The sequence below is a fragment of the Ursus maritimus genome, unplaced genomic scaffold (genome assembly GCF_017311325.1).
Source record: "Ursus maritimus isolate PB19 unplaced genomic scaffold, ASM1731132v1 scaffold_3, whole genome shotgun sequence".
In the NCBI taxonomy this organism is placed as follows: Eukaryota; Metazoa; Chordata; class Mammalia; order Carnivora; family Ursidae; genus Ursus; species Ursus maritimus.
The window spans coordinates 52,199,841-52,219,611 of NW_024425563.1; the positions used below are offsets into that span (position 1 = coordinate 52,199,841).

General features: G+C 43.4%; 1 protein-coding gene across 1 annotated transcript in view; it reads right to left on the reverse strand.

The window, feature by feature from the left end:
* DNAH11 (dynein axonemal heavy chain 11) overlaps nt 1-19,771 on the reverse strand; it is a 312,391-nt gene that overhangs the window by 10,630 nt on the left and 281,990 nt on the right. The window contains exons 75-77 of the mRNA XM_040644201.1: nt 15,240-15,431; nt 12,229-12,348; nt 2,952-3,194 (exon numbers count right to left, since the gene is read on the reverse strand). Of these exons, the coding sequence (XP_040500135.1) occupies nt 2,952-3,194; nt 12,229-12,348; nt 15,240-15,431 (555 nt within the window). The remainder of the gene's footprint in view (nt 1-2,951; nt 3,195-12,228; nt 12,349-15,239; nt 15,432-19,771) is intronic.

Genomic DNA, 19,771 nt, shown 5'->3' on the forward strand with positions numbered 1-19,771 from the left:
AAAAGATGGAAAAATATTCCATGCTCATGGATCGGAAGAATTAACATAGTTAAAATGTCCATGCTACCCAGAGCAATCTACACTTTCGATGCTATCCCGATCAAAATACCAATGACATTTTTCAAAGAACTGGAACAAATAGCCCTTAAATTTGTATGGAACCAGAAAAGGCCCTGAATCGCCAAGGAACTGTTGAAAAGGAAAAACAAAGCTGAGGCCATCACAATGCCAGATTGCAAGCTGTACTACAAAGCTGTGATCACAAAGACAGCATGGTAATGGCACAAAAACAGACACATAGACCAATGGAACAGAATAGAGAATCCAGAAATGGACCCTCGGCTCTTTGGGCAACTAATTTTTGACAAAGCAGGAAAAAACATCCGGTGGAAAAAAGACAGTCTCTTCGATAAATGGTGCTGGGAAAATTGGACAGCTACATGCAAAAGAATGAAACTTGACCACTCTCTCACACCATACACAAAGATAAACTCTAAATGGATGGAAGACCTCGATGTGAGACAGGAATCCATCAAAATCACAGAGGAGAACATAGGCAGCAACCTCTCTGACATCGGCCACAGCAACCTTTTTCATGACACATCTCCAAAGGCAAGAGAAACAAAAGATAAAATGAGCTTGTGGGACTTCATCAAGATAAAAAGCTTCTGCACAGCTAAGGAAACAGTCAAAAAAACTAAGAGGCAGCCCACGGAATGGGACAATATATTTGCAAATGACACTACAGATAAAAGACTGGTATCCAAGATCTACGAAGAACTTCTAAAACTCAATACGTGAGAAACAAATAAATCATAAAATGGGCAGAAGACATGAACAGACACTTTTCCAATGAAGACATACAAATGGCTAACAGACACATGAAAAAATGTTTCAAATCATTAGCCATCAGGGAAATTCAAATCAAAACCGCACTAAGATACCACCTTATGCCAGTTAGAATGGGAAAGATTGACAACTCAAGAAACAACAATTGTTGGAGAGGATGTGGAGAAAGGGGTTCCCTCCCACATTGTTGGTGGGAATGCAAGTTGGTACAGCCACTCTGCAAAACAGTGTGGAGGTCCCTTAAAAAGTTAAAAATTGAGCTACCCTATGATCCAGCCATTGCACTACTGGGTATTTACCCCAAAGATACAGACATAGTGAAGAGAAGGGCCATATGCACCCCAATGTTCATAGCAGCATTGTCCACAATATCTAAATCGTGGAAGGAGCCGAGATGCCCTTCAACAGAAGGCTGGATTAAGAGGCTGTGGTCCATATATACAATGGAATATTACTCAGCTATCAGAAAGAACGAGTTCTCAACATTTGCTGCAACATGGATGGCACTGGAGGAGATAATGCTAAGTGAAATAAGTCAAGCAGAGAAAGACAATTATCATATGGTGTCTCTCTTCTATGGATACGAACTAGGAAGATCGGTGGGAGAAGAAAGTGATAAAGAAAGTGGGGGTAATCAGAAGGGGGAATGAAGCATGAGAGACTATGGACTCTGAGAAACAAACTGAGGGCTTCAGAGGGGAGGGGGTGGGGGAATGGGATAGGCTGGTGATGGGTATTAAGGAGGGCACGTATTGCATGGTGTACTGGGTGTTATATGCAACTAATGAATCATCGAACTTTACATCAAAAACCAGGGATGTACAGTATGGTGACTAACATAATAAAATAAAAAAATATTTAAAAAAATAAATAAAATGTAAAAGTAAAAAAAAAAAGAAATAATATGGAAAATTCCTCAGACTTCACTACAATTAAATCTGATGGTTAGTGTGTTCCAACAACCCGAATCCTTGTCAATCGAACCCTGATTAAATTGTGAAGGAAAAAGGGCTAATTTATCTAAGGGAAAAATAAACTAGATGTTTATAAAAAAAAAAAAGCGCATTTGATGTCTATTTCTCATCCCCGTCATTCTAGGACAATATATACCTTCAAAAGAATAATGCCCAAAGAAAAAAATAATAATGCCAGTCTCCCAAGATAATGTAAGAACGACGCCATGACAAAATGACAGAGTCAAAAACACAGAGTGAAAGGCAAGTCACAGATTTGGAGATGTTTGCAATACATCTGTCTGATAAAGGATGCACGTTTAGAGTCCTTACAAATCTGTAAGAAAAACACTGACAACTCAAAAAATGGGCAAACAACTGGAATAGGCACTTCGTATAAGATCACATCCAGATGGCCAAGAGCATAGAAAAGATGCTCAGCATCAGGCCTTGAGTAAGGATTGCAAGGTTAAAACCACAATGAATTATTGCCATTAACAGCCTGAAGGACAGAGAACAGTGGAAACTGCACACCACTGGTGGGAGTCTAAGTGGTACACGCACTTTTCAGAACTGCTTGGGAACATCTCCTGAAGGTACACATTACACCCCACGACCCAGCAATTCCACCTCCAAGCAAAGGGGGTGACGAGTGTCGGGGGACACCTCTGGAAGTTGCCTGTGCTGGCTGACGACTACAAGAATGTTCATGGCTGTGATGAGTCTAAATAGCGAATCGCTAGAAGTAACCCCACCGTGCATGTACTACGAATGAACAGAGCACGAGCTGCATACGCACATGACAGCGGACTAAACAGAAATGAAGAACTGGCCCACGCAACAGCATGGGTGAATCTCGTAGATGCAAGAGAGGAGCGGGACGTACGTCAGTACATCCTGTACGCACGCATCCATCTGACACTGAAACACAGGCAAAGCTAATCTACGGTGAGAGAGGTAAGAGCGGTGGTTTGGTTTGGACAGAAGGGGAGGGATATACTGACCCCGAGTGCGGGAGATGTGAAGTACTTTTACCTGGGTGGTGGTTACATGGGCATACGGAAAGGGAAAAAGCCATCGAGCTGTACACTTCGATCAGTACACTTCACCGTGCGGATGTGATAACTCAACGGAAGTGAGAGCCCCTACCTTCTCTTCTGCGGACGGCCCCAGCTCCTCGCGGATCAGTGCGTTCCTGGGCTGCAGCTCCAGCAACGTTCTGAAGAGCGCGTTGGACATCACCGTCAGGAATTCTATTTCAGCATTTGGGTGGAGGCCATACAGTGCTGGGCTTTCTGGAGGAAGCTTCTCCTCTACGTACTGATGGTAGCCCGAGTAATCCAGATCCGGTGGGGCTGCAAATCCCGGTGCCAGCATGAGTTCATCTTCAATCTTCAACCACAAAGGGAAAGGAGTCGGTTATTCCAAGTCTAAATGGAAATCAATCTTCACATCCTAAGACACTTTGAGAACACTCTTAATAAGAGTGTCCAGAGCAATGCCGGATGGGTAGCAGGCTCTCTAAAATGTTTCACGATGCTTTTGTAATCCATCATCGTGCCCTGTGTATGGCACTGGCCTGACCTCCAGGGAGGAGTCCCAGGAACACACGGGAATCCTTGCCCCAAGAAGACGGAGTCTGCGGTTCGCTTGGGGCAACGTGATACACGCAGACAAAGGAATGACTGGGTGCCCAACCGTCTACTGCATACCGGTCACCCTGTCACATGCTCCCAGTCACCGATTCTCCCAACCTTGGCAGACATTCTGCAGAGAGAAATCGAGACTCAGGGTAACTTCTCCAGGCAAGAGGTCTGATTTAAATCTTAATTCTGAACTCGCTTTCGTTTAACTCTATAGTCTTTGCTTTCCTAATGTACGTACTTTCCACAATACTGCTTCAAATTATTTTATACACGATACATATCAATTTTATACAGAGTTATATGTACATGCACCGAAAAATAGGGCTGTGGGTATGGAACATCGTACAGAGCGGTATATGCAGAGAGTTAGATCAGGGCTACCTCCTCGCCTCTGAGCTACTCGGGGCAGAGGCAGTGTGGCTCATCTCAAGACCCACAGACCCTGTGACAGCTGCGGGCACATCCTGGTGCTCCGTGGATGAGGCACACGTGCCCAGTGGACGAGAGGCCGGAATGACAAGGCATTTATCACATGCACATCTGCTGCATTACGGCTGGGGGAGAGGGCTGGCATTGCATGGACTGGAAGGTTCTTAACCAAGGCAATGTGGGCAGCAATACCAAACCTAAATAGGCGAATGTCGTTCTTCAAAATGTAACAAAAGAATTTACGGACCAGGTTCTCTCACCAGTCATAAACACAGTCAAGTGCTTGTAATTTTCTAGTTCACTCAGCATCATCTCAGATTTTTTCCTAATTGTTTTTAGTTCCCAGGGGCCATGGCCACCTCTGTTTTCATTTTCCCAGTCTCTTCTGCTATAAATTCTATCTAGATACGCTGAAATGTACAGAGGGATACTTTAAAAAACACTCACCTAATGTACCTATTGTATGCCTCGATTTTCTAAATCATTTTCTGAAATTGGGGTTTTCCTCTATAATTGTGTATGTTGAGCCATCTGGTCCCCTCACTCTCAGCCAGAGACAAAGTAAATATTCGCAGATTCTTACTCGATACTATGTACTCACCACCTAGTGCACCCCAACAAGCCTTGGAAGCGTAAAACGTTCATCTACCCTCCTTCTTAAGAAACTCCCGGTCTGGTGGGGACAAAGGAAGTGATTTTCTACACAACCAAGTCATCTGTGAGTGCTGACTCTTCCTTCTCAGACCCGCAGTCTCTGGTTTCCCAGAGGGCCTGTGTCCTTACAGACTGCCCCGTGGCTGTGAATTCCAAAAGGCGTTTTTAAATGTTTGAGTCGGCATTTCTGTTTTGCACTAGGAAGATTTCCAAGTTAATCTAATCTTTCATTTTGTGAGAAACAGCAATCTGGACTAACAAATTTGAGAAGGAGCAACTCGGACCATATCCCCACCAGTATCTACTATTTCACTCATTTATCCGCATTTTCTATCATTTCATTTTTATAATGATTTTTATAAATCAGATTTTATAAATCAGGATAATCGATTTCTTTTTTCTTTAAAGACTTCACTTATTTGAGAGAGCGCGCGTGCACACACACAAGCAGGGGGAGGGGCAGAGGGAGAGGGAGAAGCAGGCTCCCCGGTGAGCAGAGTGTCCAACATGGGACTCGATCCCAGCACCCTGGGACCATGACCTGAGCCAAAGGCAGATGCTTAACTAACTGAGCCACCCAGGCGCCGCCAGAATAACCCATTGCAATCTCACCTGTTCAGGGTGACCGAAACAAAACTGTGGGGGAGATTTCAACTCATGTTATTAGTCTATGAGATAATTTAGTCAAAATAGAGATACGGGCACAAAATACAAATAATGAAACCAAAAGTTAGAATACATATATACAAAACAAATTTTACTCCCTGCAAACAAGGACGTGATCCTCCCTGTAAGTGCTCACTACACTGTCGACAGAAATGTTAAGAGCCAGTTAAATTGTCCTTCAATTAAAGACAGAAAGTTAAAAACAGTTTCAAGCAAAGAAACAAACCAAAAACTGGAACCACATAAAATGTTACAATGCCATGGGGACGGGAGGTGTGTGTGAAGGCCTCTTCCTCTAGTGCTGTGGGAACGCCAGTGGTCCACGCTTTCCGGAGCGACAGTTGAGCAGTCTTTTTACAAGCATGTAGGGAGTGCCTTTTACATGTTCCTTAATGAGCAAAACAAAAGAAAACCACAAAGGAAAGACAAGGGCTTGAGGTTTACAGTCAGCCAGACGGGGTTCAGTTGCCATCCCTGAATGGGTTGCTGGCTGGTGGCCTTAAAAAACGGCAGTTTATCTGAGTTTCAACCTCGTCAGTGAAATGTCGCTCCTACCAGCGACCTAATGACTGTGGCTGGGGGAATTTAATGACCACGTACGCAAACAGCTAGGCACGTAAGTAGGCTTTTATGTTAGTTTGCATCTTTTCTGTGTCCTAGGAACAGACATGATTATTTCAAGTACATTTTGATTTTCTGGAAGGAAAACTGACAACCTGAGGAACGTTCCACCGTACATTCCTACTATGATGTCAAACAGGCGAAGTTTGAAAAGTGAGTCTTGTTCACATAGGTTCTTATGTATTCGCTTTCTCCTTTAAGAAAGCTGTAAAGATTTCAGTGTGCTCTGGGGCTTCTGTGAATCCTGGTTCTCAACCCCTTTCCACTCAGGGCTTTCCAGAAACACGGCTGCTTGTTGATGGGGCCACAACAGTAGAGCTCCCTGCATACTGACCACCTGTCTCGCCTTTGGGGAAGGACCTTTGAGGACATTACTGTGACTCTTCAAAGAATCAGTAATTCTAAACAGACATTTCTCCAAAGGAGCTAAATGAATCGCCAATAAGCACACGAAAAGATGCTCAACATTGTTAGTCTTCGTGGAAATGCCGATCAAAACCACAATGTGATACCACTTCACGCCTGCCAGGATGGCTTAAGAAAAAAAAGAAAAGGGTAACAACAGTGTTGGCAACAATACGGAGCGTGTACCTGCCGGTGGGGATATAAAATGGTGCATCCACTTTGGAAAAATAATATGGCAGTTCCTTAAAATGTTACACAGAGCTACAATCTGATCCAACAATTTCACTCCCAGGTACATACCCAGGGGAAATGGAAATGCATGTCCACACACTTATTCTTAAGTGTTCATTAGCAGCATTATTGATAACAGCCAAACCATATGGAGAAGGAAGAGAAGAATGAAGGGAGGGTAAACAGAAGGGGGAATGAACCACGAGAGACTATGGACTCCGAGAAACAATCTGAGGGTTTTAGAGCAGAGGGGTTGGGGGAATGGGCTAGCCCGGTGATGGGCATTAAGGAGCACACGTATTGTATGGTGCACTGGGTGTTATACGCAAACAATGAATCATGGAACATTGCATCAAAAACTAAGGATGTACTGTATGATGACTAACATAATAAAAAATTGAAAGAAAAAAGAGCCAAAAAGTAGAAACAACCCAACGTCCATCAACTGATAAATGGATAAAGAAAATGTGTCCATACAATGGAATAGGATTTGGTCCTAACAAGGAAGCACTGACATGTACCATAGCACAGATGAACCCTGAACACATGATGTTAAATAAAAGGTAGCAAATACAGAAGGCTGCATATCGTATCATTCTGTTTATATAAAATGTCCAGAATGGACAAATCCAGAGACAAAAAGTAGATTTAGTAGCTGCCTGGGGCTGGGGAGTGGGGGAGAGGACGGTGAGTGACTCCTAATGGGTACAGGGTTTCTGTGGGGGGTGATGGCTGCACAGCTGGGAATAGGCTTAAAGCCTTTGGATTGTCCAAGTGGGGTCGGTAAACTTCCATTTGAATTTGTCTCAACAAAGCTATCTGAAAAAATGGTGTGCTCAAAGAGAACGAGACTCCACATCATGAAAAAAACAAACCATCAAGGACTTGCAGTCATTTTTGCAGAAATCAGTGTCAGCACAATTATTAGGCACTGGGAAAGCCAGCATCCTGCCACTGTGCTGACTCTGTAGGACTGTGGTCCTTCTTACCTTTTGCTTTCTGGTATTTCATGAAACACCTGCCTCCACTGCCGCCTCCCCGAGTAGTCTTGCTCATGGCAAGAACCTCCCGATCCCGTGTGCGTCTACACAAGTGCATTTGCCCTTGGCCTTTGGAGTAAAAAAAGCCATGGCCCCTAAGTGCTGTAAGGGACTTTCAGGAATCACTCAAGGTTAAATTGTATCATCACGGTGTCTTCAGAGCTGACAGGTACCGGAGTGATTTTCTAGACAGTACCTTCGTTTTGCAAATCAGTAAACTGAGGCACGAGGAGGTCCCGCACAAAGCTGGACAGCACGTTAGTGGCAGAACGAGAACCCAGAGCTCTGGGCTCCCGGCCTGCCCGGTTTTGTTCACGGCAGCGCCCCGGCCGCCCGTGGCGCACGCACAGCGCAGCGTGAGTCAGTGGTTCGGTGACTCGCGCTCCCTATACTACAAACAGATCAGCATTTCAACCGACGCAGCGTGCTACAGGCAGATGGCGGTCTGTGGCATCCGACTGAGAGTTCGAATCCTGGGCTGGCTACTTACCAACTGTTTGACCTCCGGGGATCTGGGTTTCTTTTCTGATTACTGGGGATATTAACACCTACTTGGCCGGATGAGTGCACAGAAGAAATAATACACATGAGATGTGTAGTACTGACCCCTGGCACAGAGCAAGGGCTTAATAAATGGTTTCCGTTGTTAAAATCACAGATTAAATCTAGTCAAGTATGAGATATGAAAATTTATACTTAATAATAAAAGACTTCCATTTATGAAGCATGTTGTTCTAACACTGTATCAATGTTTAAACCTAACAACAAACCCATGAAATGGGCCATTTTTTGTTTGGTAGACAATGAAACTGAGGCTCAGGGGAGGTGTCTAAAATCCAAACAAATACAGACAGAACTGAATGTGACCCCTACTATTATTTTGGATTTCAAAGCCCAGCCTCCCAATTATTACTCTATATTACCAGAGGAGTTCTTAATATATGACAACTTTCAGGTGACCTGATACCTTCTTTTCCGAAAGCGATTTTCTGTGTTCCCCGCTTAGCATGGCCAAGTACCTGCCTTAGGTGAGAGAACAGTAGTAATAATAATTCCCCAACTCTGGCCGGAGACCTTGAAGGCCCATTGCCGTCGGGGAGCCCTCTCCCGGTGCAACCCTCACTTACCCAGCAAGAAACCCACCCATCCTCCGAACAGGCCAATACCAGCTAAAGGCATCCCGAGCAGAGCTTCCACACCGTTAAGGAGCTGCTTTTCTGACCATGTTTCATGAACCAGAGATACTCATTTCTAAGTAAGGGAACCAACGTGAGAAGCGGTGTGAAGCTGTCCCGCAGGTGCACAGGTGTCAGGGCAAGCTCCTACTATACACGGCAAGAGGAGGACACACTCGCACGAGAACAGCAGCACTCTGACACCGAGTCAGCAAGGGTTCTAGCTTCCTCTGTTGAGAAGGCGGCTCTGCCCGGGGAGGATGCAAGACGGCAAGCGAAGCGTGAGCCTGAAAACGTCAGCAGATCTGCTGGGGGGCTGCACACCTACATTTCTCACGGGCTCACGCCCTCTCCGGGGCTGCCCCCGGTGTCGTCATCTGTATTTGTCGTACCGCTGTTGGAACGGGAGCTCAGACTCGTGAAGGTTAATGGACTGTCTCGTTTGGCAACGGTCATTCGCTCCCTATCCTCGGGCCCGCGCCGGAGAGGGAACGTCAGCATGAGCTCCTCGCTCTGCCCCGTGACCTCCACCAGCGTTCGGGGAAATCAACCTCCGTAAAGGTCGTGGGCCTGACGCTGTTTAGCTTTCCCATCTCCATGGTAACCTGCTCCCAGACCTCTTCTGAGGAGTGACTTCCAATTGCAGTAAATTGTAAGTGTCTCTCTGACCTGTGAAATCCTGCTCATTAGAACTAAGGAAAGACCGGGAGACTCACAGTGAAGGAAATAAATAATGGTCACGTGGCAGGAAAGGTCGTTTGGTGGTGTTTTTTTTTTTTTTTGGCATTGTCTCCAAATTGTTTAACATTATTAATAGTAAAAAACAAAATCTGTCCTCAAATTTCTGTGTTAGACTACAGATAATACACCACGTTTTCTAAGACATGATTATTCTCAAAATGGACTCAAGGAAGGGGATCAAAACTATGTAATATTTTAGGACATGAAGTTCTCAGAGACATTATCAACAGGAGGTTGCGCAAACTTTTAAAAAATAGAGCACTTATTTTTTTGCAGTCCTTTGCATGTTAAAGTTTTTATTTAAATTCCAATTAACTTACCACGTAATATTAGTTTCAAGTGTATAATATAGTGATTCAACACTTCCATACAACACCCGTGCTCCTCCCAAGTGCCCTCCTCAGTCCCTGTCACCTGCTTCACCCATCCCCCATCCCCCATCCCCCTTAACCATCAGTTTGTTCTCTGTAATGAAGAGGCTGTTTCTTGGTTTGCTTTTTTCCCTGTGCTCATTTCTTTTGTTAAATTGCTACATGAGTGAAATCATATGGTACCTGTCTTTCTCTGACTTACTTCGCTAAGCATTATACTCTCTAGCTCCATCCATGTCCTTGCGCATGGCAAGATTTCATTCCTTTTTATGGCTGACAGTCCATTGTTATGTATACGCCACTGCTTCTTTATCCATTCGATGGACACCTGGGCTGTTTTCACAATGTGGCTATTGTGGATAATGCTGCTATAAACATCGGGGTGCATGTGTTCCTCTGAATTAGTATTTTTGTATTTTCTGGGTAAATTCCTAGTGGTGCAATTGCTGAATCACAGGATAGTTCTTCTTTTTTTTTTTTTTAACGTGTTTATTTGAGAGAGAGTGAGTGTATGAGCAGGGGGGAGGGATAAAGGGAGAGGGAGAGGGACAAGCAGACTCCTGCTGAGCGGGGAGCCCAATATGGGGCTCAATCCCAGGACCTTGAGATCACAACTCGAGCTGAAGTCAGATGTTTAACCAACTGAGCCACCCACGTGTCCCTCATTGGGTAGTTCTATTTTTAACTTTTTGAGGAAACTTCAAGCTGTTTTCCAGAGTGGCTGTACCAGCTGGCATTCCCACCAACCATACAGGAGGGTTCCCCTTTCTCCACATCCTCACCAACACCTGCTGTTTCTTGTGTTGCTGATTTTAGCCATTCTGACAGGTGTGAGGTGATAGCTCATTGTAGTTTTGATTTGTGTTTCCCCGATGATGAGTAATGTTGAGCATCTTTTCACGTGTCTGTTGGCGATCGGTATGTCTTCTTTGGAAAAATGTTGATTCATGTCTTCTGCCCATTTTTTAATTGCATTATTTGTTTTTTGAGGGTTGAATTCTAGAAATTCTTTTTATATTCTGGCGACTACTAACCCTTAATCAGATATGTCATTTGCAAGTATCTTCTCCCATTCCGTAGGCTGCCTTTTAGTTTTATTGAATGTTTCTGTCCTATGCAGGAGCTTTTTATTTTGATAAAGTCCCAGTAGTTTATTTTTGCCTTTGTTTCCCCTGCCTCAGGAGCCATATCTAGAAGGAAGTTGCTCTGGCTGATGTCAAAGAAGTTACACAGCACTACTTTTAACATAGTTGGTATCTTGTTCAAGCGGGAAAAGAGCATGGTGTAGGGTGCCCTGGGTTTCCACAAAATACTCAGGCAATGGCCACGAACACGGAGGCCTTTAGAGAGACAGCACAAGAAAAGCGTGGCCGCCACTTTCAGCTACTTCAATGGGGAAACAGGGACTGAGCACTTTTGCCAGAAACACAGTCCTGGGCACAACGGACCGGCTGTTTGATCTTTGCAGACATGCGGTGGTTAAGATGAGAACTCAACCCAGTACAGGGGGTGCTCTGCCCCCGCCTCCCAGTTGGGAGAACTGGGTTCTCACATCCCATTTCTCCTGAGCACGTATTTAAGAGTTAATTATCAAAATTGAGAATACTCCATGGCTTCTGCGACAGGGAAGAAACTAAAGATTTCACTTATTTTAGAACCCTCAAATTGAAATCAATACACCTGTCTTCTAGCTGGAGCTCTTTTTGCCCAAAGTAACGGATGGACCCGGGGCTCGCCATGCCTCAGTCTCTCTCTACAAAACAGGTTAACAGCATCAGTTCTGCGTACCTCTCAGGGTTATTCCTAAGATCCAGTCAGTCAGTTTATGTGAGGGTCCTTCGCCTGGGCACAGAACATGAGAACACACAGAGAAATCACCAAGGAGGTCTTATTGAAGCAGATTCGGATGTCACAGATCTGAGATGGGGCCCAAGACTGCATTTCTGGGGCACCTGGGTTAAGGATCCGACTCTTGGTTTCGGCTCAGGTCATCATCTCAGGGCTGTGGGATGGCGCTCCATATCGGGACCCATGCTCAGCAGAGAGTCTGCTTGAAGAGTCTCTCTCTCTCTCTGCCCCTTTCCCCCTCACATGCCTGCCCCTTCTCTCTCTCTCTCTCAGATAAATAATAAATCTTAAAAAAAAAAAGACTGCATTTCTAACAAACTTTCAAACTCCATGACAGTGGACCAGAATATATTCTCAAAAGGCCAAGATTCCTCAATAATATTTAAGAAGTATTCATATAGTGAATTTAGTTAAAAAATTGTCTTACTCGACGGGCACCTGGCTGGCTCAGAGAAGCATGTGACTCTTGATCTTGGGGTTATGAGTTCAAGCCCCGTATTGGGTGTAGAGATGAAATAAATAAAACTTTAAAAAAAAAATTTTTTTTTAAAATTCTTACTAGGATTTTCTCCTCTGTAAAATGAATTATAGTGTCTTACCAGGGATGGATTCATGAATTCTTCCAAATACGCCCGACACAGTTTACGATCCCAGTCATCAGTGATATGGCCTCCATACATGATCTCACCGAAGAGGTAACGGAGGTCTTCCCATGGTACCTGCGAGGGATAGCACGCAAATGTTCATTGCCAGGCCCAGTGCATCTGCCTCAGAGAGGCCAGTTAGCAGTACACGCCTCTCTCCAAGCCCCTCTAACACCATGTTCCCCCAAATCCACATCAACAGGAGCATTTAAAAGAGGCTCAGAATGGTCTGGGCTTCTCCATAGAATTTCTGGACAGAATTATTTTCAGTGTGTTTTAGTACATTCGGTGAAAATTCACTAACACTGAACTTTGAATGCAGATTTTACAGCAATTTTTCCTAGAACATGCCATGCAGGGGAACTTTATAAACTCAAAATCTCAACCAAAAATCAAAAGAAGTATTATTTTGCAGGGCCTTTGAGGTATGTCATGTCTTTATGATCTAACAGCAGGGTTTATAATCTCATTTAGGCAAATAAAAAAAAAAAAAACCTTCTACAAGCTGAATTTGGGGTATATTTAGGATACCATCCACTTGCAAAAATCCAAGCAAACCGATCCCCTTGCTGCAGACTGATCTGAGGGCTTGGTTTATGGCCTGACTGGCCTCCTTCGTGACTGTTCTAAGGGTTCTAACAAATGACTGTACCAAGTGGTATTCCAGAAATAACGGTATCTCCTCTCTATTTGGCTTAGCGGATTTGCAGCCTCTCTCTGCTACCCTTTAGCTTCCTCTGGGTTTGTAAAACATGCCAGTCTGTGATGAAGCCTTTCTAGACAGGAACCTTTATACCCTCAGGGGCAGTAGATTGCCTCCCAACAGTTCAAGTAAAAACTTAATTATAGCCTTCCTTGGCTGCATGATGTGACAGAACAAGTAAAATTGCTTCAACTGTTCCAATGTACTGGTTACAAGTTTATTTGAATTTGAATAAATGAAACTCAACGAGGTCTTTCTTTTAAGCTGGTCTGAGGTGAGTGAGAAATGAGAGAGAACTGAGTGGACTGAAGCAGGCTCCCTGAACCACCCTCATGGACCGGACGGACGACAGAGACCTCTTCATTTCACTTCTCTGAGTGCCTCTTACTAAGACCTGCTGTACATTCTACCAGCAGGTACGTATTGCCCTCAAGATTTTCCTGAGCCAGGGCTCTATTCTTTTCAATAATCGACTCTCTTCCCCCAAATCCTGATCTCGGTTTGTTGAACATACACCGTCCTGAAAAGGACATTTTCTACCACCAGCCTCTGTGAACATAACCTAATTCCCAAATCCTGGTCACTGGCTTCACCATGTGTGGGGAATGACCTGGGTGTAGACATCTGAGAGAGGACAGAGTGTTCAAAACCGCGAGCTGCGTTGCTCCTGGAACACCAGAGGGGGCAGCAGCACACCACCATTCCCTCGGGCCACCGTGGGGTCACTGTGGGGTGGCCAAGGCCGGGGATGTGAGAGCCAGGGCCACACAGAGGAGTCCGCTCCTTTCTCCCCATCATTTCTAGCTCGGCTCTGTACAGGAGTCAGCTGAGATGGGATAAAAATCCTTGTCTCCGCCTCAGGGGACAGTCATGAAGGACTTGTATAAGAGGATTAAGTGGTCCACTTTACTTTCTACCCAGAACTATTATAATAGTCAATTTGACCTGCAATATTTTACACAAAATGTAAGATCAACTCAAAATATTATTTATTATGAAGATCAAAATATGCTCAAATTTTGTATATTTAAAAAAGGAGAGAGACGTGAGTGCCTGGGCGCCTCAGTCAGTTAATGTCTGCTTTCTGCTCAGATCATGATCCTGGAGTCCTGGGATCAAGTCCTGCACTGGGCTCCTTGCTCGGCAGGGAGTCTGCTTCTCCCTCTGCCCCTCACCCTGCTCGTGCTCTCACGCTCTCTCTCAAATAAATAAAAATTAAGAAAAAAAAATTTTAAAAAATGATAGATGTGGAATGTTGATCATCATATACCATATTAAAGCCACTTTTTTTGGATACAACTTGCTCAAAATACGTTCCTTGGGAGAACACGCCCACGTCATATACTTAGTGTACATTTTCTGGTAGGTGTCACATCACCTTGGAAGCTTGGGAAAACTTACTTGGTAACAAAAACTGTAACCATGGTTACCAAAAGAACATAAAGCAACTCTCTACACACAGAAACACAGATGAGTCATTTTAAAGGCCCTTTACAGAAAGTGTGGCCCAGAGCATAACACCTGGTTTTGACAAATGTATCTCAATTTTAACAGATTTAACTGAATGGAAGAAGTTTCCTTTATGAAGACTAAGCCAGAAAATTCTTACAAATGGTTCTTCCTGTTTGAAATCCAATCATTAGGTTTCTAAGAGTTTTCACAAACGTTCTTGATGAAGCATTCCCATTCCCATCTGTAAAACACATTGTAGCTATGAGGTAAAATCATTCATCTACCTTTAACTTCCAGTCAAGGGGAACATTACTGAGAAAGTCACAACAAGGTGGCATCCTTAATACATAATAATGACATATGCAGGAAATGCACCATTATTTATACATGTGACGCGCTGTAAATTGCTTCCATCATAAGAACTAATTGTAGTGATTATTAATGCAGTGTTATGAACTGTCAGAATTGCTGTATGTAATTACATTTGTGCAAATGCTTCATTACCTGCCTAATGAATCTGGCATATATGCACATGTAAACCACTGTTTTTGTTAACATAATGAAGGGCATTTTTTTTTTCGCACTAAGCTGCTGATGTAGAACTGGTTTGACCTATCTTACGAAGTTCGAGCATCCGCTGCTGGAAAACCTTTGATCTAGTGTATTTTCACACTCGGCAGAAGACGCATGTACAGTGTCAGCTATTTCAGTAATAGCTTCGAAAGAGAAATTATGCTCCATTTGATAGTGGCCAGAGACTGACAGATTCAGTACACTCTTTGGAAGAGGTTATCTGACCACCGGCACTTACGTGAGGGTTTGCCTCTAAGTAGTTGTAGAGGACGTTGGCGCAAATGGTGAGGTCTCCAGGACCGAAGGGGTAGCTACGGCTCCAGCCTCGGGGGCCAAACCTCAGTCTCCCGGCCACACAAGCGTGGAAGTAGCACAGAGAAAAGAGGATGCTTTTAAACTCCTGCTCCTTGGAGCACACCTCAAGCGTATCCTAGGAGGAAAGGAAAATATTTGGTTACCCTTCTGCACGGTTTCCAAGGGCAAGGGTCTGCATGCTCAATGACCTTGCATCTAACTTTGAGAGAGATCTAGGACGGGGGTACCAGGCAGCTTTAAGCACGGCTGTCTATCCTATCGGCGCATAATAGGAGACTGACCACTCGGCGTTTTCTAGTCTGTTAATTTAAGAGGAATGCTTTCTCTATGCTTCAGTTATTTTACCGAATGCTTCTAAGTTCACTAGAAAATGACAAAATTCATTCTGAGCAGTGATGATCCCGCTTGACATCATTTTCCCCTGCAAAATTCTCCTTGAAAAATCTAGCTGACTGAAGGACACTGTCTTCGTTTCATCAGCGTAGCAGAATGCTACTTAACCCCCAGCCCTCCATTTCCTCTGGTTTCATAGTCATCCAGATCACCTGGGCACATGGCCACCCATCAAAAAACCATTTCCCATCCTCTCTCGAAGCCAGATGTGCCATATGACCAAGTTCTTGCTGAAAGAATTTGAGCAGAAGTAATGTGTACAATTTTCATGTCATTTACTTAAAAGGAAGTTGCTTGTCCGGGTTGTCACTCTTTTCCGTTCTCTGTAGGCTAGACGTGAGGATGACCAGACAACCACGGAAGCTGTGAGTGAGTTCCAGGGGAGACACCTACCAGCTTGCGCGTGTGGCTGAGCTCATGAAACAGAGCTCCCCCTTATATGTGAGAGAAGTCATCTTATTTGGATCACTGGAATTTCGTAGGGTACCTGAGCTAATATGATCACCCTGGCAAATGTTTCCTTCCAACGAACTTAAAGTAGAATTCATTGCGGGGTGGAGAGAACGGCATATGGAGGACTAGAAAACATACACCCTGTAGACTAGATCTGTAACATTTTCTTTTGAAACTGCAAAGGGAAAATTAAGTCCTGGAATGCTGGTATGGTTATGGCTCCCACAGCCATAAAATCAAAAGATGAACGACAGCCATCCAATCTCTGTCTTAAAGGTAGTAGTACTTTATTCTCAGATTTGGCAGTTCTGTGAGGCAAACGAGGACTACTTCAACTGATGTTGGGCAGTGGAGGAAGATAAGGCCACAGCTGTACCTTCTTGCCTTGTCCTTTAAAATGGCCCAATTATAGCCAGTCTACATTGAAAATGAATCTGACAACTTGGGCCATCTACCAAGTATATTTAGCACCTTTCAGGCGGGAGTTCAGATCTGGTCTTCTAGGAATCTTCTAGTTAAAGTCTAAACCAAACCAAGACTAGATTTGTTCTCTTGTTCTAAGACTAGAAGAAGCTTTTTAGATTCTTAGTGTATCACTTCCATCAGAATCCAGGGTTAGTACCAAATATAGTTCAAGAACTGGCCAGGCCATCCACAGTGTGGACTCGACTACATCACTAGGTCATTTGAAAGCACTAGGCCATTTCTAGGTAATTTATGAGGCTTGAAGATACACGATCATTAAACGTAACCTTTCCACAACTAAACATGAAATAAAAGATAAGCTCATGAAAGAAGAAAATAGAAAACATGAAATTGCAATTAATCTTGAAGACTATAAAAATATATTATCAATATATATAATTATATATATATATATAATTATATATATATAATTATATGTAAGAAATTTCTGGGAGATGAAATAGAAATATCAAACTTTTACTTAGGAATTATGATCTAACAAATCACCTAATACCTCTCTGAATAACATATAGTCCACAGAAAACTAAGGTACTACAATAACTAAGTACATTAATTCCGTAAATATTTCATATAACTGATTTAGTTTTATCCTCAGCACTTAAAAAAGAAATTATACACCTTGGGCACCTGGATGGCATCCAACTCTTGATTTCAGCTCGAGGGTCATGATCTCAGGGTTGTGAGATGGAGCCCCACCACTGGGTTCCGTGCTGGGCATAGGAGCCTGCTTAAGATTCTCTCTCTCTCTCTCTTTCTCTCCCTCTGCCCCTCCCCCATCTGATCCCACCCTCAAAAAAATTAGAACTTAATGCCTCCCCCATCTGATCCCACCCTCAAAAAAATTAGAACTTAATGCCCATTGCATTACGCTCTGATAATATAAATGCCACTGAATCAAGCTTTTCTAATTATGGAAAAAGTATGAGTCTACCTAACATTCTACATTTCAGGTCAGTTGTATTTTTACAAACTGAAAGATGAGCAAATTACTATCAGAAAATACACAAACAGCACTGTGAACAGAGAACAGGCATCCACATTCACATAACAGTGTTGTATGCCCGTAGATACCAATTTTACATGCACGACTACCAATTATTTGTTTCTGCTGCAAATCTTACAGAAAAAGAAATCTAGGAGCGTCTGGGTGGCTCAGTCGGTTCAGCGTCCAACTTTTGATTTTGGCTGGGGTCATGATCTCAGGGTCGAGGAACAGGGCCCTGTGTTGGGCTCTGTGCTGACTGTAGGGCCAGCTTGAGATCCTCTCTCCCTTTGCCCCTTCCATGCCTCCCCTAGCATGTGCTCGCTCTCGCTCAAAAAAAAATCTGTATCTTATTTTAAAAATGTGGTTACTATCTGGGTATGAAAGGAGCCTAAACAGTAGCCCCTTATGCCACCTTCAAGAGGCAGGTGCTGAGCTGAAACACACAGGGAGACAGGACCCTGTAAGAAATGCTTCTTTACATCTCAATCACTTAATGATTGCATTTACATAAATATTCTGGAATGCTCAGGAAATAAAGGACTAATATTAAACTTGTTCATTATGAACACACATATCAAAGTTCAAAGGTAAATTCTGACTTGGGTGTAAACTTAAAAATACAGACTTAATTGAGTTGAATATTAAAGCGTGCAAAACAAAAACACCCCAAGAGAAGAGTTCATTTGTGCAGATCCCTTGGGTGCTTTTCTCATCTGAGGAGGGCGCCCAGACAACACGAGGGACTGGGACTTGTTTCCCTAACTCAGTTGAGTACCCGAGGTAGATGGCATTCACTACCCTTTGTCCGTGTCACAAGCCTCAGCTACATGAGACCACAGCAGCAACACGGAACACCCAGCATGATACAAGCAGCGTGGAAAAGTGGGAAGCCTGTGGTACAGATCAGCAAGTGCCAGTCCGAAAATGTCCTGTTGCTGACTTTTAGCTGGGCATATGGCTGCCCAAGATAAACTGGCTGTTCCCAGCCTCTCCTGCAGGTCGGTAACGCACTGTGACTACATAAAACCAGTGAGATGCAAGGAGAAGTATGATGTATTCACTTGTAGGAAGCATCTTTAAAAAAAAAAAAAAAAAAAAGCAAACACGTGCCCAGGGTCATCTTCTTTGTTCCTCTTTCATCCTACTGTCAGGAACATGGATGTGGGGGATGCCACCTGGGACCCTGGCAAGCCCATTCCAGAAACAGTGAACTGTAAAAGAACTAGACTGATGACAACTTCATGTGACACAGTGAGCTCTGAATGACCTACCTCCAGAGTTCTGATGTGGCAGAAATACTTCTTTAACCTTTTTCCAGCTACGGTTGTCTCATGCTTCCTTCACAGGTAGCCACGCATCATTCTAACTGGGAACGTACTCACAGATGACCATGGAGTACAGGTTAATACCCTTGAATTACATCGTCTGAACAAAACCGACATTTTATTTTCTAACATAAGGACAGGTCAACATTCATAGACTATTCTAAAATTTTTAGATTTTCTTTAGAGTTTTTGTTGGGTAGGTTTTGGTTGTAAGAGGTCTGATAGGAAATTTATTAAAGAAATAACTTTGATTATCCTTGCTTTTGCTACTTCTGATCAAAATTAGTCTTAATATTTCAGAGGATCCTTTCGACTAGATAAATACTTCCCCGTGAAGTACTTAAGAGTCTTTCCAATAGCTGTCATCTTCAGTTAATCTAGGTGGCTTTCCAGATAACAGTCAAAAGAATGGATATTTTCATGAATAAACTAGAACAGGGAAGGGATTCATGCTTACGCTTTGAGGGATCTGTTCATCCCTATCATGATATGCAACAAATTTTTTAACGTGCCTTTCCCTGGGGAGAGTGTCTGTAGTTTTATCAGATTATCAGAGAGGTCCTTACCCCAAAAAAGCTGAAGGACTATTGGGGTGAAGCATATTTGTTCATGACATGCTCACTTTTCACAAATACAGATAATTGTCCTATGGGGTTGGATAAATCCTATTTAAATAAATCAAGTTCCTGTTCTGTATTTACTTTGGGAAAGAGGTTGAGAATATCCTAAGTGGTCCGAAATTATCAACGGAGGGATTAAAAAAAAATACATGTCTGCCATGGTTCAAGAAAGAAAACATACGTGCAATTATGC